Source organism: Scyliorhinus torazame, chromosome 13, assembly GCF_047496885.1.
Source record: "Scyliorhinus torazame isolate Kashiwa2021f chromosome 13, sScyTor2.1, whole genome shotgun sequence".
Lineage (NCBI taxonomy): Eukaryota > Metazoa > Chordata > Chondrichthyes > Carcharhiniformes > Scyliorhinidae > Scyliorhinus > Scyliorhinus torazame.
The window spans coordinates 200383951-200408789 of record NC_092719.1 but is presented as its reverse complement, the minus strand read 5'-3'; the positions used below and the strand labels follow the sequence as shown (position 1 = coordinate 200408789).

The following is a 24839-nucleotide window of genomic DNA, read 5'->3' as shown; positions in this document are numbered from 1 at the left end:
GAGGGAGAGGATCCAGTTGTTGTGGTTCACGTTGGGACTAACAACATAGGTAAGACTAGGAAAGAGGACCTGTTTGGGGATTATCAAACACTAGGGACTAAATTAAAGAACAGGTCCTCCAGGGTTATAATCTCTGGATTACTACCCGAGCCACGTGCCAATTGGCATAGGGTTGAGAAAATTAGGGAAGTTAACACGTGGCTTAAGGAGTGGTGCGGGAAAGAGGGATTCCATTTCATGGGGCATTGGCATCAGTACTGGGGCAGGGGGGACCTGTACCGTTGGGACGGTCTTCACCTGAACTATTCTGGGACCAGTGTTCTAGCGAATAGGATAAATACGTTGGTCACAAGGACTTTAAACTAGCAAGTTGGGGGGAAGGGAAGTGTAAAGCTATGGACAGTATAATGGTTAATGGAGATCAAGGCAGCAGGTTACGTGACAGGTTATTATGTAGAGATATGGGTTCAAAGACAAGGAAAATTAGGAGAAAGGGTAAGAGGAAAAATAAATTGTGAAAAGTTACTGATCAAGGTGTTAGGATTCATAACAAAGACATAAAAAACAGCATAAGTGTACTTTACCTGAATGCTCGTAGTATACGAAATAAGGTAAATGAGTTGATGGCGCAAATCATCGTGAATGACTATGATTTAGTGGCCATTACTGAAACATGGTTAAAAGATGGTCACGACTGGGAGTTAAATATCCAAGGGTATCAGACTATACGAAAGGATAGAATGGACGGTAAGGGCGGTGGTGTAGCTTTGTTGTTTAAGGATGGCATCCGGACAATAGTAAGGGATGATATTGGTGCTATGGAGGACAAGGTTGAATCAATTTGGGTGGAAATCAGGAATAGTAAGGCGAAAAGATCACTGATAGGAGTAGTCTATAGGCCACCAAATAGTAACAGGATGGTAGGGCAGGCAATAAGCAAAGAAATAACGGATGCATGTAGAAATGGTACAGCGGTTATCATGGGAGATTTTAATCTGCATATCGATTGTTTTAACCAGGTTGGTAAAGGCAGCCTTGAGGAGGAGTTTATAGAATGTGCCCCGGATAATTTCCTGGAACAGTATGTAATGGAACCTACAAGGGAACAAGCGGTCCTAGATCTGGTCCTGTGTAATGAGGCAGGACGGATTAATGATCTCATAGTTCGGGATCCTCTTGGAAGGAGCGACCACAATATGGTGGAATTTAAAATACAGTTGGAGAATGACAAGGTAAAATCAAACACTAGTGTTTTGTGCTTAAACAAAGGCGATTACAATGGGGTGAGAGAAGAACTAGCTAAGGTAGACTGGGAGCAAAGACTTCATGGTGAAGCAGTTGAGGAACAGTGGAGAACCTTCCGAGCGATCTTTCACAGTGTTCAGAAAAGGTTCATACCGACAAAAAAGAAAGACGGTAGAAAGGGGAAAAATCGACCGTGGATATCTAAGGAGGTGAGGGAGAGTATCAAATTGAAGGAAAAAACATACAAAGTGGCAAAAATTAGTGGGAGACTAGAGGACTGGGAAGTCTTTAGGGGACAACAGAAAGCTACTAAAAAAGCTATAAAGAAGAGTAAGGTAGACTATGAAAGTAAACTGGCTCAGAACATAAAAGCAGATAGTAAAAGCTTCTACAAATATATAAGACAAAAAAGAGTGGCTAAGGTAAATATTGGTCCTTTGGAAGATGAGAAGGGAGATTTAATAATAGGAGACAGGGAAATGGCTGAGGAGCTGAACAGGTTTTTTGGGTCAGTCTTCACAGTGGAGGACACAAATAACATGCCAGTGACTGATGGAAATAAAGATATGATAGGTGAGGACCTTGAGATGATTGTAATCACTAAGGAGGCAGTATTGGGCAAGCTAATGGGGCTAAAGGTAGACAAGTCTCCTGGCCCTGATGGGATGCATCCCAGAATGTTAAAAGAGATGGCTAGGGAAATTGTAAATGCACTAGTGATAATTTATCAAAATTCACTAGACTCTGGGGTGGTCCCAGAGGATTGGAAAGTAGCAAACGTGACACCACTGTTTAAAAAAGGAGGTCGGCAGAAAGCGGGTAATTATAGGCCGGTAAGCTTAACTTCGGTTGTAGGGAAAATGCTGGAATCTATCATTAAGGAGGAAATAGCGGGGCACCCGGAGGGAAATTGTCCCATTGGGCAGACGCAGCATGGGTTCACAAAGGGTAGGTCATGTCTGACTAATTTGGTAGCATTTTCTGAGGACTTTACCAGTGCAGTAGATAACGGGGAGCCAATGGATGTGGTATATCTGGATTTCCAGAAAGCTTTTGACAAGGTGCCACACAAAAGGTTGCTGCATAAACTAAAGATGCATGGCATTGAGGGTAAAGTGGTAGCATGGGTAGATTATTGGTTAACTAACAGAAAGCAGAGAGTGGGGATAAATGGGTGTTTCTCTGGTTGGCAACCTGTAACTAGTGGGGTCCCTCAAGGATCAGTGTTGGGCCCGCAGTTGTTCACAATTTACATAGACGATTTGGAGTTGGGGACCAAGTGCAATGTGGCAAAGTTTGCAGACGACACTAAGATGAGTGGTAAAGCAAAAAGTGCAGAGGATACCGGAAGACTGCAGAAGGATTTGGATAGGTTGGGTGAATGGGTTAGGGTCTGGCAGATGGAATTCAATGTTGCCAAGTGTGAGGCTATCCATTTTGGGAGAAATAACAGCAGAATGGATTATTATTTAAACGGTAAGATGTTAAAACATGCTGCTGTGCAGAAGGACCTGGGTGTGCTGGTGCACGAGTCGCAAAAAGTTGGTGTGCAGGTGCAACAGGTGATTAAGAAGGCTAATCGAGTTTTGTCTTTCGTTGCTAGAGGGATGGAGTTCAAGACTAGGGAGGTTATGCTGCAATTGTATAGGGTGTTGGTGAGGCCGCATCTGGAGTATTGTGTTCAGTTTTGGTCTCCTTACCTGAGAAAGGACATATTGGCACTGGAGGGAGTGCAGAGGAGATTCACTAGGTTGATCCCAGAGTTGAGGGGATTAGATTATGACGAGAGGCTGAGTAGACTGGGACTGTACTCATTGGAGTTTAGAAGGATGCGGGGGGGATCTTATTGAGACATATAAAATTATGAAGGGAATAGATAGGATAGATGCGGGCAGATTGTTTTCAGTGGTCGGGGAAAGCAGAACTAGGGGGCATAGCCTCAAAATAAGGGGAAGTAGATTTAGGACGAAGTGTAGGAGGAACTTCTTCACCCAAAGAGTTGTGAATCTCTGGAATTCCTTGCCCAGTGAAGCAGTTGAGGCTCCTTCTTTCAACGTCTTTAAGAAAAAGATAGATACCTTTCTAAAGATTAAAGGGATTCGGGGACATGGTGTACGGGCCGGAGAGTGGAGCTGAGTCCACAAAGATCAGCCATGATCTCATTGAATGGCGGAGCATGCTCGAGGGGCCAGATGGCCTACTCCTGTTCCTAGGTCTTATGTTCTTATGAATTTCACCTGAACTGTTATCTTTTGTTAATTATGATCAGAGGCAGCTATTTATCCCATCTTAATTTACACGGTCTCCCATCAACTCAAGATGGCTGTGCGAAATGGCTGTTGATACCAGTCTGCGCTTGCGCACTTAAAACATAGAAAATAGGAAGATTAGGCTTTTCAGCCCCTCGAGCCTGATCCGCCATTCAATGTGATCCTCTGTATCAATGTCATACTTCCGCTCTCTCCTCATACCCCTTGACACCCTTACTGTCTACAAACTATCTTTTGTCTTTCTTAAATACGGTGATTTGACCTCCATAGCCTGATGTGGTCGTGAATTTTACAGTTCCCCGCTTCCTAAGTGAAGAAATGTCTTCTAATCTCAGTCCTAAATGGCCTACTCTGCATCCTGAGACTGTGACCTCTTGTGCTAGACACCTCAAGCCAGGGGAAACATCATCCCTGCATTCGGTCTGTCCAGCCCTGACCCCTGTCAGAATTTTATACATTTCAATGAAATCTCCTCTCTTTCTTTTAAACTTCAGTGAATGCAGGCTTAGTCGACCTAAATTCTCCTCGCCCAACAACCCTGCCATCCTGGGAATGTCTGGTGAGCCTTCACTGCACTCCTTCTATGGCAAGTATATGTGTTTGGTAAGGAGACCAAAACTGCACACAATACATCAGGTGTGGTCTCACCAAGGCCCTGTACAGCTGTAATAAGACATCTTCGTTCCTGTACTCAAATCCTCTTGCAATGAAGGCCAACATACCATTTGGCTTCCCAACTGCTTGCTGCATCTGCATGCTTGCTTTCAGTGACTGGTTTATGAGGACACCCAGGTCTTTTTGTACATCAACATTTTACAATCTATCACCATTTCTGTTTTTCCTACAAGTGGATAACCTCACACTTATCCACATTATACTGCACCTGCCATGGTATTTCCCTTTCACTTAACTTCTCGAAACCATCTTGACGTTGCACCACTCACATTCCTACCAAGTTTTGTGTCATCAGCAAACTTGGAATGTTACATTTGATTCCCTCATCCAAATCGTTGTTCTGTATTGTCAATAGCCGGGACCCAAGCACTGATCCCTGTGGTACCCCCCCACTAGTCACCCCCTTCCACTCTGAAAAGATGCATTTATTCCTCCTCTGTTTCATGTCTGCTAACCAATTCCCAGTCAATGCCAGTATATTATCCCCAGTTCCATGTGCTTGAATTTTGCACACTAACCTCTTATCTCCTCTTGTTTGTACATGTGCAGAAACCAATGACGCATTTGCAGGAGGCACAGAGCCAATGAAAACCCAGGGATTAGGAATGTGTAATCAAATCTCTCTGCTGTCGACCATCAATTTTTCACCAATGCAACATGGACAACTGACTCACCTTGCAGTGAGTCTGCAACCATGACTGGAGTCTGAGCAGGCCTAGAGATTAACCCTATGAAGACAAGTTACCCCCAGAAGATTCCTTATTTAACCCCCACATCTTCAGCCTCCTTACATTAATTATAACCACATTCAATTTCTGATATTAACCCCAGCAGAAAGTGCTGTCATCTGGAGTAAATCAGACACCTGAGTGAAAAGGCCGTCACCGATACCAAACTGGGTGAGGAATGGGATTAATAAGAAGCAAAGAGTTGAAAGTGTAAACTGCATGGAATGAATGGAGGGAAAACAGGGAGGAGAAGATCTAGCTTTTTTAATCACTATCATTAATGGTCGTTTAAGTGTCTCTGCTCCTGGTCGCTGCCGACTCAGTTGCTCGCAATGACATCACAGGTTAAAGCAGCACAGCTACAAACACACAGCATTGGCAGTAAACACAGCCCTTAATTTATCCATCCAGAAACATCAAGTCCCTCCTTTTCTTAAATAAGTCCAGGATTTTCACATTCAACACTCTACTTGGAAGCCCATTTCACCTATGATAACTCTTTATGTGCAGCACTTTCTAATATCAGCCCTAATTTGAGAGCATCTCCCCATGCTCTCTTCTCTCAATTAAATTTAGTCATGATGTAGATTTACATTTTATATTCTCTTAACAATGATATAGACTTTGAAAAGACCACCTCCCAAATGCCTCATTTCCAAGCAGAAAAAACTCTTGTTTCCTCATGACTCTGAGCTTTTATGCCAGATTGTAGATTGTCTTCAGTTTGTCTCTTGGAAGCTAGAAATGGACGCAATACCCATGCTGCATCTGAGCAAAGCAGTGTACAGTTTGATCAATTCTTCCTCAAACCTGTGTATTACTATTATGGTTATATAGTTCATCATTCTCGCGATTTTCGATTGCTGCTTACTGGGTGAATATGTTGGGCATGAAGTCCATCAAGACTCCTAATTCCTTTCATCCATAGCTATTTAAATACAATTCATGGAACATGTTTGTCGCCCGTTCTATGTAGAATATTTGCAGTAAATTCCATAGGCCATTGTTCAGCCACCTGCATATTTCACTCAGCTCATTCTGTAATTCCTAAATTATTCCAGCTGATTCTACGGTTTCTCCTCGTTTGATATAATCTGTAAATTGGTTGAATTTTAATTGAGCTTTTAAATCCAAGTAATTGATGGAAATTACAAATACACCGGACCCTGAGGCAACTCACTCCAACCTTCTACCATCAAAACAGAACTCCTTCAACAACTAATTGTTAATGAACAACCTTTTGGGCAAATGCATTGTTCTTTATTACACCATTACCACCCCATGACATCTTTGTTATTTAATATTTCCTGCCCTCTAGTCTATTCCAGATCTTCCTCCCCTCGCCCCTTTTAACTGCTTAAGCCCCATCATGTTTCTACCTTCCTTCAGTTTTGAAGAGCCGTATTCGACGCACACGTTAATTGTTTCCTTCTCCATAGATGCTGCCAGACCTGTTGAGTATTTCCAGCACTCGGTTTTAAAACAATTTTTCTTGCTATCTTAGAATTCACAGGACTGATTTACTTAATTCTCCCTTTCAGCGACCTGAATAAGTCCTTTCTCTTCCTGAAAAAAAGATGAAGCCCTCAGCTCAGTGAAATGAGCCGAGACCTCTCAGGGGTAACCACCATCCTCATCTGAGGCAGAACGCCATGGGTTTAAGATCCAGTCCTGATAGTTAGCCGCATAATGTACGCTGGCACTTCAGTGCAGTACTGGGAGAATGCTTACTGTCAGTGGTGACTTTTCAACGAGAGGTTAAACCAAGACATCTGCCTTCTCAAGTGAAGATGAAAGAGCCCATGGTTCTATTTGAACAAGAACAGAAAAATGTTTCCAGCACTATGGCTAATATTTACCATCAACCAAAATTATCAAAACAGATTATCTGGTCATTTGTTTCATTGAAATTTGCAGGACCTGGCTGCGAGAATATAGACTCTGGGTTTCCCTACTTTACACATTGGGTGGCACTACTGCTTTACAGCACCGGGGACCTGGGTTCGATTCCAGCCTTGGGCGTTTCCCACAATCCACAGATGTGCGGTTTAGGTGGATTGGCCATGATAAATTGCCCAAAGGTTTAGGTAGGGTTACGGGACAGGGTGCTCTTTTGGAGCATCAGTGCAGTCTCAATGGGCCAAATGGCCTCCTTCTGCACTGTAAGGGTTCTATGAAAGCGTTTAACTTGGAGAAAAATACAGGGGGAAAGCTAGAGGACATTAAAGGCACCATAAATGCAAGTTGTTATTTCTCAGTTCGCCAAATGGCATGCTAACTTAATAACACAGTGTAAAGGATAACTTTGCCACAATTCTGTGCAACATGCATTGCCAGTTTTCAGGTCTCCATTGATACAGGGTCCATTGTTCCCTAAGAGGGAAGAGAAATTTCACAAGCCTCACTGCACAGCAGCACTCATAGAAGCAAAATTCTTAGTCCAACTCTGGCTGCTTAATGTTCAATTCCCAGACTGTCTTCACACTATTGGGGCTCAAGATTCAGCTCAACTTTCATTTTTTACAACCGTTGACTTTTATTACGGCTGAGTGACAATTTACAATAATATTTATTGCAGCATAATGTATTTACAATTCAATGATTGTGGAACAAATTATATTCACATTCCAGCAGTTAATTGTATATTTCACCTTTTATTTTGTTACACAGAATTTTAAGACTCAATTGGGAAGTATCCAGTGTAATTAGAACTGCTGTAATGAAATATGCTGCACAAAATGTAAATGCACTATCTAAAACACTAATAGCTGCAGTGAAACTGTAAGAATCGCTTTAATAGATCCAATCATTGATCTTCAGATGTAATGGCGATTTGTTGCAGTAGTAGCTTGTCAAATATAGTACATAATGACTGTACATTGTGGGCCTATTAAAGCTAATGGACCACACATATAATGTGAGTTTCACAGTTATGATGAGGATTTATTGGTCCGAATCTTCCGGTGTGGGGAGTGGCGACAAATGTAAATTGCTGATATGCCTTAGGACCTGAGAAAACCCCAACTGGTGCATATGCATGGTACTTATAAAGGAAGTTTAAACTTCCTATTACCGATTTTACCCTGCCAAGGTTGTTGCACACTTCCCAACAACAATTGGAGGCATTGCCAGAACAATGTAGACTTGGGAAGTCTACCCTGATTTTTACACACATTTACATAGAGCTTTTCACAGTAGGTGTGAAGCCTGTGGATCAGCGTAAAACATTCTAGCACTACATCAACAAAGCATTCCCAACATAGCTCAACCTCAATTCAACTCAGCACCCTCAGACAACACTCACTCCCCTCCTGGCAATGTTCAACCCCCGACACTGCCCACTATTCTCATACCCGCTGACAGTGCTCACCCATCCCTGTGCTGACTAAGCCCCACCACCTCAACAGTACTCAACCACCCTATATCCCCCTCAAAAGTGAGGGGGTGAGCGCTGCAGGAATGGGGGGGGGGGGGGGGGGGAAAGAGTGGTGAGTGGAGCATTGTCAGGGATGGTGGATGTACAATGTTGGGGATGTGAATGGAGGCACTATTGTGTGGTGAGGGTGTTGGATTCAGGGGTGACGCTGTGCACAGTATTGGGGGTGGTCGTGGCGATAGGTCAGTTTAAAAATTGTGCAAGTCAATGAACTGAAGACAGACCATAAAGGTTCATGATGAAATAAAGGGGTGTGAATTGGCTGGAATTTCAGTCGCCACTTGGTCTCCCGAGTCTACTTGTTGCTGGATTCAAGAACAGAAGGTGCAAAGGTTCCATCAAAAATTGGTAACTGTGCAGCTTAAATCGGGGTAAATGATGGGTGCACCCGTTTCGGAGGATCTGCGCCAAATTATTGTCTATATTATTCCAGTAACCTTATGTAAAACCAAAGCAATAGCAACATGTGGCATAGTAACAGTTTTAAAGGTCACTGACAAGTTTTTTCAAGATCTCTCTCAGTTTATTGCATTGCCTGAAATTTTAAGTGTATTATCTTACCACATAGGGGAGGCGGTGACGTAGTGGTATTGTCACTGGACTAGTAATCCAGACAACCAAGGTAACGCCTTGGAGATCAGGGTTCGAATCCCACCATTGCAGATGGTGAAATCTGAATTCAATAAAAATCTGGAATGGCCATGAAACCATTGTCGATTGTCGTTAAAAACCCAACTGGTTCTGCTATCCTTACCTGGTCTGGCCTACATGTGACTCCAGATACACAGCAATGTGGTTGACTCTTAAAATGTCACTCAGTTCGAGGGCAGTTAGGGATGGGCAATAAATGCTGGCCTTGCCTGCGACACCCACCTTCCAAGAATGAATTTAAAAAAGTACGCTCCTACATGTTTTTTATCGTCCATGCAGGACCCCCTTGTAATTGTACATTGTCCCCATGAAACACTCTCAGTTCCATATTATTCACCATGGAACACACTTCTAGCTTATCAACAATACCAATCCCATTATCCGGTGTACATCACCCACATTTTTGTTATCTTCCATGTAAAATATCTCCAGTTCTTTGTATCCTGCATGTAATACGTTCTTTTCTCTGCATTACAAAAACAGTGTAGCACACCCATAACACTGTTCTATTTTATATTCAGCACACAACTAGCTCTTTCTTCTTCCCCATCAACTCAATTTTATCATCTCTTGTAAAGACAGTGACTTGGTCAGAGTGCAAAACAAATTAGCAATGTCTTAGCCAGGCCATTCTTTATTTTTCATCCTACACAGTGGGTAGGATTTTAAGGATGGCAAGCCAACTCTTGAAATCCCACTGCCACTTAATGCTCACTTGAGTGTTGCTTGGCAATGGGCAAGACTTCCATCCGGCCTTGGAAGGAGGTCCCACCTGTGAGAGTTGTTTGTCAGGCGGGGGGCTCCAAGGTTCGAGAAAGGAGGACACTCCAACTTGAGTGGCCCTTCAAATTGAGCCTCATACCCATCCGAGCTGAAGAAAAGGTTTTTTGTCAGTTTCTCACCCTATCCGCGCCCACCAACCTAAAAATTGAGACTGGGTGAGAAAAGGCCCTTAAGTGACCACAGCTCGAAGGAGCTCTTCAGCGCAGGAGGCGATCGGGATGCCATTTTTAAATGACGTCCAGCTCTCGAGCCCCCGACTCGACCCACAAACCCCCCCAAGCCTCAACTCAATAATAAGGGGTCCTCGGACCCCCCCTGTACTCTCCAGCTTGGCACCTTGGCACTGCCAGCTGGCAAGGGTACTGCCAGGGTGCCCAGGTGGCACCAGCAATGCCAGGATGCCACCATGCCCAGAGGACAAGCACCTGGAGGCCTCACTCTAATATGCAGATATGCTAAAAAGTGATCCCACCCACAATTCACATTGTGGCGTCTTGCAAGAACACCTTAGATCTCGCGAGGACTGTTTTGCTGGGCCCTTGCTGGGCTGAAGACCTGTCCCCCACCCACCCACCCGCTGCTGGATCGAAGACCTTTTTGGGGGACCAGGCCGCAAGACTTTTCTCAGCACCAGCCTGTCCTTTTATGCCTTAGCTTCCTGCTCCTCCCTAGTACTCGGGGCACACTACGGTCCGTCCCCCTGTGCCCCATCCTCCTGTGCCTTCCCCCACACCCCCCTCCTCCCCTTCAGTAACTCTCCCGCCTTTTATTCCCACGGAGTTCCTCCTCACCCACCTCCATCAACTGGGGGAGGTACGGTCAGGGGTGATACTGCTCCCGCTCGGCCTCAAAGATCCCTCCCTCTAGCATATTTTCTCATTCCGGCGCCAGGTCTTTGTTTGCCTGGCCCGGGAGGAGGCCCTTGAAGGAACTTTTGAGATCCCTTTTGGGGACAAGACCTACCGCATCTTCTGGTCCGCGGGTGGCGTGCGGTGCCACGCCTGCAAGGTAGGAAGGATATATTAGAAAAAATTGCCCCACCTCTAACACTGCTACTGATGGTGCTGCCACCCCCTCTACTTCCACTGGCGTGGAGGTGAGGGGACAGCTGAGTGGCCAGAAGGCTGAGAGCAAGATCAACAGGGCGATTCGACAGCAGTCAGGTCCTTCTGACCCTCTGACCCTGACTGACCCAGTGCCCCTGGCTACTGACCCGGGTGCAGCCGTTACACCTCACCCCACCATCATCCAGCAACACCCTCAGCCCGGTGACATTTCAACATCGGATGCTGGGCCCAGCGACACTTCTGCGCGGGCCCCTCTGGGTGGCGGTAGTGAGGTGCGCGACCTCGAACCAGAGGGTGCTCTGTCCCAGCCACAAATTCTGGAGAGAAGCACTGAGGGACAAGGAGTCAGCCTGGAGGGGCCTCCAGAGATACAGGTCTCACCGGCATGTGACCCTCTCCCCCGCAAACGGCATCAATCCAGATTCTTTTCCATCAATGTCACGCCCAGTCCCCGAAAGAAAAGAGGCAGGAGAATAGTGTGGAAATCCCAGCAGCTGCTGCTGCCCCTGAGCAGGGTGCTTCGGGGTCGGACGGGACCAGAGAGGGCCCGTTCCACCCAGTGCAATTTAGCACCCCGGACTTGTTCAATTTCTCAGGGGAGGGGGTCAGCGATAACCCCCTGCTTCTTAGGTTCTTAGCGGGTTATGGTTTGGAAGACCCTCTGTCCCAACTGCTGTCTTTGGGCACCTCTGCCACCTTCCAGGACATGTTTCTGGAGTTATTTTCGGGGCCTTCCAGTGACCAGGCGACGGGGGCGGAGCAGGCATCTGCACCACCGCCTCCCACTAGTCCGGGACCCCGGGAGGACCCTGAGGAGATCCCGCCTATCGATGATCCCGGTGGCATGCCTGTGTCGCCCGCCGCACTCAGTGTGGTGGAGGATTCGGGCCCAGAGGGCGACTGTCCGAAGGCTGTCAGCCGCCCAGTGTCGGGAGCGCAGGGTGCAGGAGATGCTCTGTAGCGGGGTGTGGGTCTCACTCGTGCCTGACACTGTGTCACCCCTCACCCCCTCTGGGGAACTCCCAGAATCTGGCACATCATAATTTAAGGTTCTTTTGTTTCTCTGTCACTGGAGATAGTTCAGGCCGTGCCCTATTGGGCCCCTCCTTCACCAACACTCCAACTCCCGCTCTCCCCACCACCCTCCTTTCCCCTCTCCCCACCACCCCACTTTCTGAAAATGAAAATGAAATGAAAATGAAAATGAAAATGAAAATCGCTTATTGTCACGAGTAGTCTTCAATGAAGTTACTGTGAAAAGCCCCTAGTCGCCACATTCCGGTGCCTGTTCGGGGAGGCTGGTACGGGAATTGAACCATGCGGCTGGCCTGCCTTGGTCTGCTTTAAAAGCCAACGATTTAGCCCAGTGTGCTAAACCAGCATTATACAGTTTATTCAAAACAAGTTAACGTCACCACTGAAATAGCAGTCAGAGGTACTTGGTATGAATATGTTCAGTGCACTGAACCATTACACTGGACACAGTAACTTATATGTCCATACAAAAATACACAATGTAACAGCACCGTTACTTCAAATGTCAATTTCAAAATGACAACCCTGCAGTGTTAGGGAGAGACCACGCCAGCCAATTAGACAGACTGTTAGTGCAGAGTGTGAAAATTAAATCAGTGCAGTTTGAGAAATTTCATTTATGGCACAAAGTTAATCTAATCTTCCCAACTGTCCAAGAGTAAAACACAATTCTACATTTGTTTTTCAGAGGCGAGTAGTAAAATATCCCCAGGGAACATTTCTCACCTTCACACCCGCTGTGCGTAACCTCCGCAAAGGGATTATCACACCGGTTGCACTGACGTCCAATCACTCCTGGTCTACAGTGGCATTGGCCGGTTTCTTGATCGCATGACCTGGAAAACGAGCCAATGGGATAGCAGTCACAAGGCAGGCATGCATCGCTTCCAACAGGACGATAGTGAAACTCCTGGAAGAACAAAAATGGACTCATGTAAAATCGAGTCGACAACGGGGACATTTTGTGTGACTAAAATACTTGTGGGACTCCCTGCGTACAAAACGTATGAGCCAAATCAATTCATAAATCATAAAATTTGGGAAAACCAATGCGATAATGTTTTCCAATACATATTTTGTTGATGGCAAGCTTTAGGGATTTTGTTGAACAACCAATTTCAAATCTCTCCTTTTACAACGCAAACAAATGAATATTTAACAGGTTGCTCCCTCGTGAGTTTTGACAATAGCAGAGGACATAACGTAATATTTATTTCTCAATTTTTGTTGTATTTCAACAACAAAATGTAGTAATGGAACCAGAAATGATATGAAGTCAGTTCAGATGCATGCAAATATATAGAGAAATGCACACAACACTTTCAAAGTAGCACAGGGGAAATGATAGCGGATAAGTATTCCAGCAGCTTAAATTAATGCTTCAGCTCCCGAGTTCAAATCCCATCACGGCAGTTGGGGAATTTAAATTAAATTAATATCTGTAATAAAAACCTAGTCTCAGTAATGATCATGAATCTAGCGAATTGCTGCAAAAAAAAAAACATATAGTTCACTAATGTCCTTGATATAGGCACCAGAAACAACAAAGGCACGCCCAACGTGCCCTAATATCTGGGGACTTATTCCAAAATTGGGAGAACTGTAGCATAATCATACCATACAGCTAATGTCTATGAATCCTCCATCATCCCAATGTCAGGACTGACTCGGCAGAGGTGGCAATACAACACAATGTGCAGTCAGGAGGGAGTGGCCCTGGGAGTCCTCAACACTGACTCTAAGACCATAAGGTCTCACAGCATCAGGATAGGCAGTGGGGTAGTGGTATTGTCACTGAACTAGAATTCAGGGACCCGGGTTCAAATCCCACCACGTCAGGTGGTGAAATTTAAACTCAATAAATTGTCTGGAATTAAAGTCTAATGATGATCATGAAACCATTGCCGATTGTTGTAAAAACTCAGCTGGTTCACAAATCTGCCATCCTTACCTGGTCTGGCCTGCATGTGACTCTTAACCCACAGCAATGTGGTTGACTCTTAAATGCTCTCTGACACCCAGCAAGCTGTAACCTAGCAGTTGGATTCAACTGCTACAAAAACGCAAAAAGGAATGAAATCAAACGGACCATCCGGCATCGACCCAGGCGCCGGAAACGACAAAGGCAAACCGAGCCCCGTCAACCCTGCAAAGTCCTCCACCTGAGGGCTTGTACCAAAGTTGGGAGAGCTGTCTCACAGACTAGTCAAGCAACAGCCTGACAGTCACACTCACTGAATCATACCTTACAATGTCCCAGACATCACTATCACCATTCCTGGTTATGTCCTGCCTCACCGGCAAGACAGACCCAGCAGAGGTGGCGGCACACTGGTATACAGTCGGGAGGAAGTTGTCCTGGGAGTCCTCAACATTGTCTCTGGACCCCATGAGGTCTCATGGCTTCAGATTAAACACAGGCAAGGGGAGTCTCCTGCTGATTACCACGTACTGTTCACCATCAGCTGATGAATCAGTACTCCTCAATGTTGAACATCATTTGGAGGAGACACTGAGGATGGCAAGGGCGTAGAATATACTCTGGGTGGGGGACTTCAATGCCCATCACCAAGAGTGGCTCGGTAGTACCACCACAGACTGAATTGGGTGGGTCTTAAAGGACATTGCTGCTAGACTAGGACTGCAGCAGGTGATGAGGAACCAACAAGAGGGAAAACCATACTTGACCACATCCTCACCAACCTGCCTGCTGCAGATTCATCAATCCATCACAGTAACGGTAGAAGTGACCATCACACACTGATCCATCTCGGTCTCCTTCAGAGGTCCCAGCATCACAGATCTTCAGTCAATATGATTCCCTCCACGTGATATCAAGTAACAGCTAAAGGCACCGAATACTGCAAAGGCATGGGCCCTGACAATATTCCGGCAATAGTACCAAAGACCTGTGTTCCAGAACTTGCTGCACCCCAGCCAAGCAGTTTCAGTACAGCTACCACATTAACATCTACCCGGCAATGTGGAAAATTGCCCAGGTGTGTTCTGTACACAAGAAACAGGACAAATCCAAACCAGCCAATTACCGCCCTGTCAGTCTACTCTCCATCGTCAGCAAAGTGATGGAAGGAGTCATCAACAGTGCTATCAAGCGGCACTTACTCAGCAATAACCTGCTCACGGACGCTCAGTTTGGGTTCCGCCAGAGTAATTTAACACCTGACCTCATTACAGCCTTGGTTCAAACATGGTCAAAAGAGCTGAAATGCTAGAGGTGAGGATGAGGGAAGAGTGACTGCCCTTGACATCAAGGCAGCATTTCACCGAGTATGGCATCAAGGAACCCGAGCAAAACTTGAGTCAATGGGAATCAAGGGGGAAACTCTCCACTGGTTGTAGTCATACCTGGCACAAAGGGAGATGGTTGCGGTTGTCGGAGGTCAATCATCTCAGCTCCAGGACATCACTGCAGAGTTCCTCAAGGCAAAGTCCCGGGCCCAACCATCTTTAGCTGCTTCATCAATGACCTCCCTTCCATCACAAGGTAAGGAGGGAAATGTTTGCAGATGTTCTGCACCGTTCACGACTCCTCAGATAATGAAGCAGTCCACGTCCAAATGCAGCAAGACCTGGACAATATCCAGGCTTGGACTGATAAGTGGCAAGTTACATTCGCACCACACAAGTGCCAAGCAATGACTGTCTCCTACAAGAGAGGATCTAACCACAGTCCCTTGATATTCAATTACATTACCATCGCTGAATCCCCACAATAAACATATTGGGGTTACCATTGATCAGAAACTGAACTGGACTAGCCATATTAATATTGTGGCTACCACAGCAGGTCTAAAGTGTAGGAATCCTATGAAGAGTAACACACCTCGTGACCTCCCCAAAGCCTGTCCACCATTTACAAGTGTTATGGGCCAGGGTTTAGAGAACCCCAAAGTGTTTCATGGAGTTCACCTGACCCATGACTTTTAATAGATTGTGGAATGGGGAGCACACTGCCCTATCTACAGGTGTGGTACAGCAGAAATGGAAAGGTATTTTTTTAAAGCAAAACAATGTTTTTTCTATGAACTCAAGTTAACCTTTTTAAAACAGAGTGAACATCTTAGCAACTATCAAGTCAAATACAAGCCCCAAAGAATACAACATTAAGTAATCCTTAAACTTTCCTTTTAACATCCATATGACATTAAAAAATTTTTTTTAACAGAAGCACATCAGGTTTAAATTCACTACGGAGAACAGTTATAACTCTGAATTCATCAAATGATCAAGAGATAGTCTTTACATGGCAGAGAGAACAACATTACACCTTCTGTGGCTGACTGCAGCTCCAACACGAAAACAAAACCCAAAAAACACAGACACACCCAAGCCTTTCTCAAAGTAAAACTAAAAGCTGACAGACAATCCAGCTCCACCCACTCTCTGACACCACTGCAGTAACATGAGCAGACAAACATTTGTTAAAGTGACATTCTCATGACACAAGGCACAAGTCGGAATATTCTCCACTTGCCAGGATGAGTGCAGCTCCAATAACACTCAAAACACTCAACAGCACCCAGGACAAAGCAGCCCACTTGATTGCTACCCCTTCCACAACATTGAATCACTTCACTATCGGCGAACAGTGGCAGCCGTGTGTACCAGCTACAAGATGCACTGCAGAAATCGACAAGGTTCCTTAGGCAGCATCTTGCAAACACATGACAACAACCATCTAGGACAAGAACAACGAATACCTGGGAATCCCGCCACCTGGAGGTTCCCCCCAAAGTCACTCACCACCCCAACTTGGAAATATATTGTTGCTCCTTTACTGTCACTGGGCCAAAATCCTCAAACTCCCTCCCTCACAGCACTGTGAGTGAACCTACATCTCAGCGACTGCAGCAGTTCAAGAAGGTAACTCACCATCACATTCAGCCCAGAATCCCGTAAGCTAATTTTTTAAAAAGGTGGGCGAGGAAACATCCTGCTGATTACCAGCTCCCTCCTCTGAAATGGCCTAACAGACCACTCAGTTCAAGGGCAATTAGGGACGGGCACCAAATGCTGGGCCCAGCCAGCGACGCCCACATCCAATGAACAAATAGAAAAAGAGTTCTGATGAAGAGCCAGAAACCTGAAACATTAATGTGATTTGTTTCCACAGATGCTGCCAGACCTGCTGAGTATTTCCACCATTTTCTGTTTTTATTTCACTACTGACCGAGCTGGCCGTGACAACTTCCTAGCTTTAGTACTGAAGACTTATGCTCTAGAACTAGCCTCACTTGTAGCCAAGCTACTCTAGTACAGCTACAGCACTGACACCTAGCTGACATTGTGGAAAACTACTCAGGTATGTTGTGTCCTCAAAAAGCAGGACAAATCCAATTCGACCAATTATTGCTCCATCAGTTTACTCTCAATCATCAGCAAAATGATGGAAGATGTCCTTGACAGTGCTGTTAATCAACACATACCCAGCAATGTCCTGCTCACCGATGCCTAGTTGAGGTTGTAAAGACCACCTGGCTCCAGAATTAATTGCAGCCTTGACAAACACATGGACAAAAGAGCTGAATTCTGGAGGTGAGGGTGACTGCCCTTGACATCAAGGTAGCACTTGACCAATATGACATGAAGGAGCCCTAGCAAAACTGAAGTCAATGTGAATCGGGGGAAAACTCTCCACTTGTTGGACTCATATCCATCACAAAGAAGATGCTTGTGGTTTTTGGAGGCCACTCATTTCAGCACCAGGACATTGTTGTAGGAAGTTTTTCAGAATCCAATCATCTTCAGCCATTTCAACAATGATCTCTCACCTCATAAGGTCAGAAGCAGAGATGTTTGCTGATGATGGCACAGTATTCAGGACCATCCACCCCACACACCCTCAGATACTGAAGCAGTCAGAACCTGTATGCATCAAGAACTGGATAGCATTCAAGCTTGGGCTGATAAATGGCAAATGATAATCATTCTACACAGTAACAATTTTCAACAAGAGAAAATCTAACTCTCTCCCTTTAACATTCAACAGCATTATTATCACCAAATTCCCCACCATCATCAGTCTGTGGGCTTTTTATTGACCAGAAACATACCTGGACCAGCAATATGAAACATCGTGAGTAAGAGAGCAGATCACGAACCAGGAATTTAGTGCTGAGTGACTCCCGACTCCAGAAAGCCTGCCCACCATTGACAAGGCACAAGTTAGGAGTTTAAGAGAGTATTCTTCACTTTCCTGGGTGAGTGCAGCTCCAACAACACTCAAGTTCAACCATTCAGGACAGAGCAGACCATTTGATTGGCATCGCCACCACCATCTTAAACATTCACTCCTTCCATCGCCGCTTGCTCCAAAGCACCCACCAAACCTGTAACCTCTCCCACCAAGATGAATAGCAGGCGCATGGGAAAACCACTGTCTGGCAGTTCCCTTCCAAGTCACAAACACTATCCTAGTTTGGAGCCACATTGCCGTTCCTTCATTGTCACTAGGTGAAAACCCTGGAATTCCCTTCTTAACAACACAGTGGATGCATGTACACCACTTGGACTGCAGCAGTTTGAGAAGAATGCTCACCACCACCTTCTCAATGTCAGTTTGGGATGTGCATAAATGCTCATCATGCTCATGTCATCCATTGCCCATGATGCTAATGACATCCACTGCCCATGATGAAGTATTTTAAAAATTACAGAAATAATCTTTAGAAGATGTCACAGCTCATTTTGATGGTGCAATTGACACTATACAAGTGGGTGATTTTCTAAATGAGCTTTAAAGATATTGCTGGGATAGAGTCGTTATGGTAAAGCCTTTATAGTGAACAATTGATACCTATTGCACATGCTGAATCTCAAGACATGTCAGGCTCTGCTATCTGTGCCAGGCTAGGGAGCTTACTGTCAAAGCAGATTCTTTGAGGGACAGAGTATGCTGCAATACTAAGCTCTTCCATTATAAGAATAATGATGCATCATTAGTGATAATGTTACATTTAAAACTCATAATGGAATCTCATGAAAAGTGAGAGCAGTTTCGTTACTATTTTTCATTGTAGGCCCAAAATAAATTTGCAATTGGGCACATTCAAGCCTAAAGGTGAATAGGCAGTATAAACGAAGGCAACAAAGAGTAGAAAAGTAAGTGATTGTCCCCGAGGAGGGTTATCTACTCACCTTACAGTGGCACTGGCCATTAGTCTTGTTGCAGTCAGGGTCAAAGCCCTTATTCATATCACAGTTGCAGGGTCCACATGTTGGATTCCCCCACCAACCTTTGGGACACTGTTGGTCAATTCTAGATCAAAAGTAAAGAGGGGGAAAAAAATTATAGCATTTACAATCTGCTGTGCGAAGAATACAGTAACGTTTCCCTAGATTTTTATTCAATGTTTTCCTGTTTGCTGATGCAGAACCATGCCAGCGAGTGAGGCAACATGTCAATTCACCCCCATAATTCACAATAAATTCTGAATCCAATCATGTGTGCATCATCGAGATAGGAATAGAACAGGGCAACATCTTCAGAGTTCTGGAGATAAATTACCTACTCACCGCAGTATCACTGGAGGATACGGTGTGTTATATAAATATACAAATTAGCTGCACCCATCTGCCATTCGGACCCTCAATTGTGTCCTCAATGTCACTATTCTGCCTATCCTGCATACTCTTTGATTCCCTTGTTCATCTAGAATCTACCTCTGCCTTAATAATCTTCAATGACACTGCCTCTACCATTCTCTGGAGAAGTGACTTCCGCAGACTTATGACCCTCAGAGAAATAAATTCTCCTAGTTTCGGTCTTAAATGGGATAAATAAAAAAGGTTTTATTTTTAAACTGTTTGCCCTGGTTCTAGTCTCTCCTACAAAGGGAAACATCCTTTCAGTATCCAGTCTGTCAAGCCCCCTCAGGATCTTTACGTTCATAAATAAAAGTCAAACTGAAATGGGAATCCTTGTTTCCATTGTTGTCAATTCTGAATGGTGAAATGTAAATAATTTCTACAACTAACAAATCTACTACATGACCATAAGGATATAAGGAATATACATAAATATAGAGTGAGAGATGGAGGGGAAGGGAGGAAAGTGACATATACCACTAGGCCACAGGTGGAAGCCAACATTTTTTCAGCTCACCCATGCCTGCCACAGGACAATTTTATTGAATTCAAATTTGACCATCTACTGTGGTGGGATTCGGGATTAGGATTCCAGAGCCTTACCGTAGGTTTGTGAATTAGCAGTTCAGTGAACATACCTCGAGGGCACAGGAGGAATGCATGCACATGCAAATCACCAGTTAATTCACCCACCTACATACTTAAACACAACTAATATACAATTAACATGCAGTTCCTGAAGGTGGGCAATAAATGCTGGCCTTGCCAGTGACTTTCACATCATATCGATGAATACAAAGTACATATCATGCATTCACCCACTAATGCTACGTAACCTCCCAATGGGCAGAGGAATGGAGACCTAATGTTGCCTGGCACAGTCCATTTTTTATGGCGGCATGGTAGCACAATGGGTAGCACTGTTGCTTCACAGCTCCAGGGTCCCAGGTTCGATTCCCGCTTGGGTCACTGTCTGTGCGGAGTCTGTACATTCTCCGTGGAATTCCTCCGGGTGCTCCGGTTTCCTCGCAAGTCCCGAAAGACGTGCTGTTAGGTGAATTGGATATTCTGAATTCTTCCTCCGTGTACCGAACAGGCGCCGGAATGTGGCGACTAGGGGCTTTTCACAGTAACTTCATTGCAGTATTAATGTAAGCCTACTTGTGACACTAACATGGATTATTATTATTATTCAGACTGCAGTGCTCTTTTACTGAAAAGTACATGTTATGTTTATGCAATTTCTTAGATTTATTCCTTTATTCGCCTCTAACTTCACAATAACAGAAATACATCATATTTCTTCATCCTGCGACATTTTTGTTTTACCTGTGTTCACAATATTGGCCAAAGTGGTTCTCCGCACAATCACATGTGTATCCATGCGAGGAATTGGGTTTGCGGCGGCAGACGGATTCATTTTCACATGGATTCAGCTGACAGGCATCGACACAAGACTCACCATAGTAACCTAAAAATGAAACATTCTTAAATACTTTACATTAACCTTCAAGGTAGCTCTGGACTTTTTAAATCTGAAAAACTTTTCTTAGGATTGGATTTACTATTGCCAATCAAAATTGTTGTAGTCTACAACCAGTCTACTAATTTGCTATTTGCCACATGTGTCTATTTCAAAATCCAAATGTGACTAATTAGATTTGATTTCTAAATTGACATTGACATTGGAAATGCAACCTCAGTACTCATAGTCACAAGGTGAATACAGGTGTACTTTAATCTTTCTGTATGTTTGTTGACAGCATGCTGGCACAATGGTTAGCACTGCTGCCTGGCAGCTCCAGGGACCCAGGTTCAATTCCGGTCTTGGGTAACTGTGTGGAGTTGCACTTCCTCTCTGTGTCTGTGTGGGTTTCCTCCGGGTGCTCTGGTTTCCTCCCACAGTCCAAAAATATGCAGGTTAAGTAGATTGGCCATGCTAAACCGCCCTATAGTGTCCAAAAGGATAGGTGAGGTCACTGGGTTACAGGAATAGGGTGGAGACGTGGGCTCAAGTAGGGTGTTTTTTCCAAGGGCTGGTGCACGCCCGATGGACCAAATGGCCTCTGCACTGTAAGTTCTATGATTCTATGATAAAATTGCAAGATAAAAAGCAGAGTATGCAAGTGTGTTTTGATTAGTGTGAGTGCTCTACTTCTATGGTTATTAATTGTCAGTTGGTGTTTAAGTAAATTTGTACCTATATTGTGCTAGTGCATGCAAGGCATTTTGTATAAAAATGAGTGCATTTGGCTGAAGTGTCACTGTGATCACATACTGTGGCTAGTCAGCAATATCCGTTTGACAATGTTGGTCTATCAGGGCAATTAAGTAAGTCCCATTCTAAAAGGCTGGCAGATATTCCAGCATAGACAACATACATCAGTGAGCCATGCCAATGTCTCCACAGCCACTCTGATATGTAAATCTGCTGTGTTAATACAACCAACATAATTACACTGAACACCTCATATGCCAGTACAACACTGCCTGATGTTGGTGTGATGCGAAAAATGTGAATAATATCTGCATTTTAAGATTTGTTTAGGATTGAATGCAAAACGATCACTGCAGCACAATGCAACATGAATGACCAGTCAGGGAAGCATAATAAGTTACTCTAAAATAATCTTGATACGGTTCCATATTTAATAGATATCTCACATTAATTCATTCTTCATTTAGGCCTACTCTTCAGAGTTGCTATGTTCTAAAAATGTTATTCAGTAAGGTCAAATTGTAACTGTTTCCAAGCACCTGATTATTCTGCCATGAAGAGTGCAGTGATATTCAAAAAGTATCTCCCAGCAGGCCTATTCTAGTGCAGAAATTTTGATTAGCCTACAAGTACTAGTGACCATGGAGATGCAGCCAGAACAAATTGTACATGGCAGGTGTAAATTTGAGCCCCGGCTGTTTTCATTTTCTACACTATCTGTGCAATAGCATTAAAACTTTTAAATTTCATCAGCCTCTCCCACTCCCAAGAAATGTGAGAGACAATGCTCTTTTTCACATCATCAAAATCTAAAACTGTTGGAAGAATTCGGTGTTGAATTCTCCTACCCAGCTTCAAAGTGCATGACTCTACATGGCGTAGATTCCATAAGAAACCGGAAGATTCAGCTTCAATCCTCAATCAGCCCTCAGTTGGCTAATTAGGCAGGGGTACTGAAATTCACCTCACTGTATTTGGGTTAGAAAGGTAGACTACGACGCAATGGTGGGGCAATTTTCAGGTCGCAAACCCAACCTCCCAATTAGCGACCTTCCAGTTGCTCTTTGAAACAGCAAACCAATTAGAGCCTGGCTTTCGGCTCCCTAACCAAATAGGGAGGGTAATTAAATAAATCACGGCATGTTTTTAGAAACGTTCAGCAGCACTGTGAGGCTGCAGCATCCATAGAACTGGATAGAAGACCTGGAAGAGCTGCAATGACACATACACCCCAGACCCCTACCTCCCCAAGTCCCTCTTTCTTAATCTGGAGACCCAGCTGAGGGGCAATGGCAAGGTGAACAAAGCCAAGCCTGGCAGAACATAATGTCAAGGGAATTGTGCTTAAACTACACAGTGCGCTAGTCAGTCTGCACATTGAGCAATGCCTCAGTTGTTCAGGCACAAAGGGGATATTCAAGAGCTGGAGGCAGTCTAGAGAACTGTCATGAAGATGAAGATGATCCCTTGTATCCTAGTCTGAGATAAGAGGGAAAAATATGAGAGATATTATGGGTTTTCGAGATAGAGAGGTATGTGTGCAGTGATTGGGAAAAAGTGCACAAGATAGTAAAGGCATCCAAAAAGTTAACTCCAGGACATTACTTTAAATCAAATCAGAGCAGAACAAGGGGACAAAGGTTCAACAACAACTGCTTGCATTTGTAAAGCACCTTTAACATAATTAAATATCCTAAAGCATGAACAAACAAAATCTGACACTCAGCAACATGAGGAGATGTTAGAATGGTGCTGAAAAGTTTGGTCAAAGAGGTTGATTTTGAGGAGTAACTTAAAGGATAAAAGAGAAGTATAGATATTTAGGGAGGGAATTCCAGAGCTCAGGGCCTCAGCAGCTGACGGCACAGCCGCCAACGGTGGAGAGATTAAAATCGCCAGAATTGGCGGGAGCAAAGATCTCGTGGGAGTTGTGGAAGGCTGGTGGAAATCACAGAGATAAAGGGGTAAGGTGATGGAATAATTTTAAAACAACGATGATCATTTTAAAAATGGATGTAGATCAGCGAACACTGGGAAGATTGAACCAGGTGCGAATTAGGACACAGGCACCAGAGTTTTGAATGAAATCAAGTTTGCGGAGGTGGAGACTGACCCAAGGGGGTTGGAATAGTCAAGTCCAGAGTAACAAAGGCTGGTTCAAATTAACAAAAGGTAAATTTAGGATTGTCATCAGGAAGTTCAGAGTGATCAATGCAAGGAATGAGCTTTGGATAGAGTAGTGGAGGGGAAATCCTTGGAGTCATTTAACACAAGATCAGGTGCTGCATTGGGCAGGCATGAGAGTTTTCTGGACAAATGAATTGAAATGAATTTCACCTGCAGTGATCTTGTGGTCAGTGCAACTCGTCAACGAATCCTTCTTTATAAAAAGAGGTTTGGCATAAATAAGCTATGCAATGACAATTTGGCAGAAATAAGCTACACAATGACAATGTGGCAAAAAAGATTATTTCCCTCACAGTAAAAGACATGGAACCAGCCCCAATTTTGCCAACAGTACCTGGCTCACAAGTACAAGAGTAACTCTGCCACTCATCGCTGCAGTAGCTGTTAGGTGGGCATAAGGTGGAGTCACATGGATCAGGGATGGTGCAGCCTAGTTCCACGTTCATAGTATGACTTGGCTTTGGCATTGCAATTCCAATAGAGGTGTCACCAAGACGCACACCCTGAGGGTAGGGAAAAAAACTGTCATCAATAGATTGAACCCTTAAGTATCTATATTTGCTCGATAATCTTCCTCTCAGGCTAAACAAAAATATATATCTATACTCGTCTGTATCATTTATTTCCGAGGCATGTGAAGCTAGATTGATGCACCCAGCAAGAAACAGAACAAGCATAGGATGACACACATATATACACACTTATAGAGTCAAGTGAGCCAAAGGTATCTGGAACATATCTTATGGACTACTGAAGACAGAGATAAAACAGAATCATATGAATCCAGAAGGTGCCACAATCAGGATGGTTTCTTTGCTGATGTAGCTAACCTCAATCGGAAGGAATGGGTTCCCTGGGCTAGGAATTACAGAAGGGGAGTGGGATTAGCAGGCGCAGAAGAAGCTGTCTTATGATCACCATTAGTGGTTTCTACTT

The 24839-nt window shown here is 44.3% G+C and overlaps 1 protein-coding gene across 4 annotated transcripts in view; it reads right to left on the bottom strand.

Annotated features, from left to right (window-relative positions):
* celsr3 (cadherin, EGF LAG seven-pass G-type receptor 3) overlaps window positions 1-24839 on the bottom strand; it is a 341825-nt gene that overhangs the window by 112130 nt on the left and 204856 nt on the right. For all 4 annotated transcript variants that reach the window (XR_011934213.1, XM_072472880.1, XM_072472881.1 and 1 more), the window contains exons 12-15: window positions 24238-24406; window positions 20828-20969; window positions 19049-19169; window positions 12617-12800 (exon numbers count right to left, since the gene is read on the bottom strand). Coding sequence is in view for 3 of the 4 variants with exons in the window: in XM_072472880.1 (XP_072328981.1) it covers window positions 12617-12800; window positions 19049-19169; window positions 20828-20969; window positions 24238-24406 (616 nt within the window). In the remaining variant the exon portion in view is untranslated. The remainder of the gene's footprint in view (window positions 1-12616; window positions 12801-19048; window positions 19170-20827; window positions 20970-24237; window positions 24407-24839) is intronic.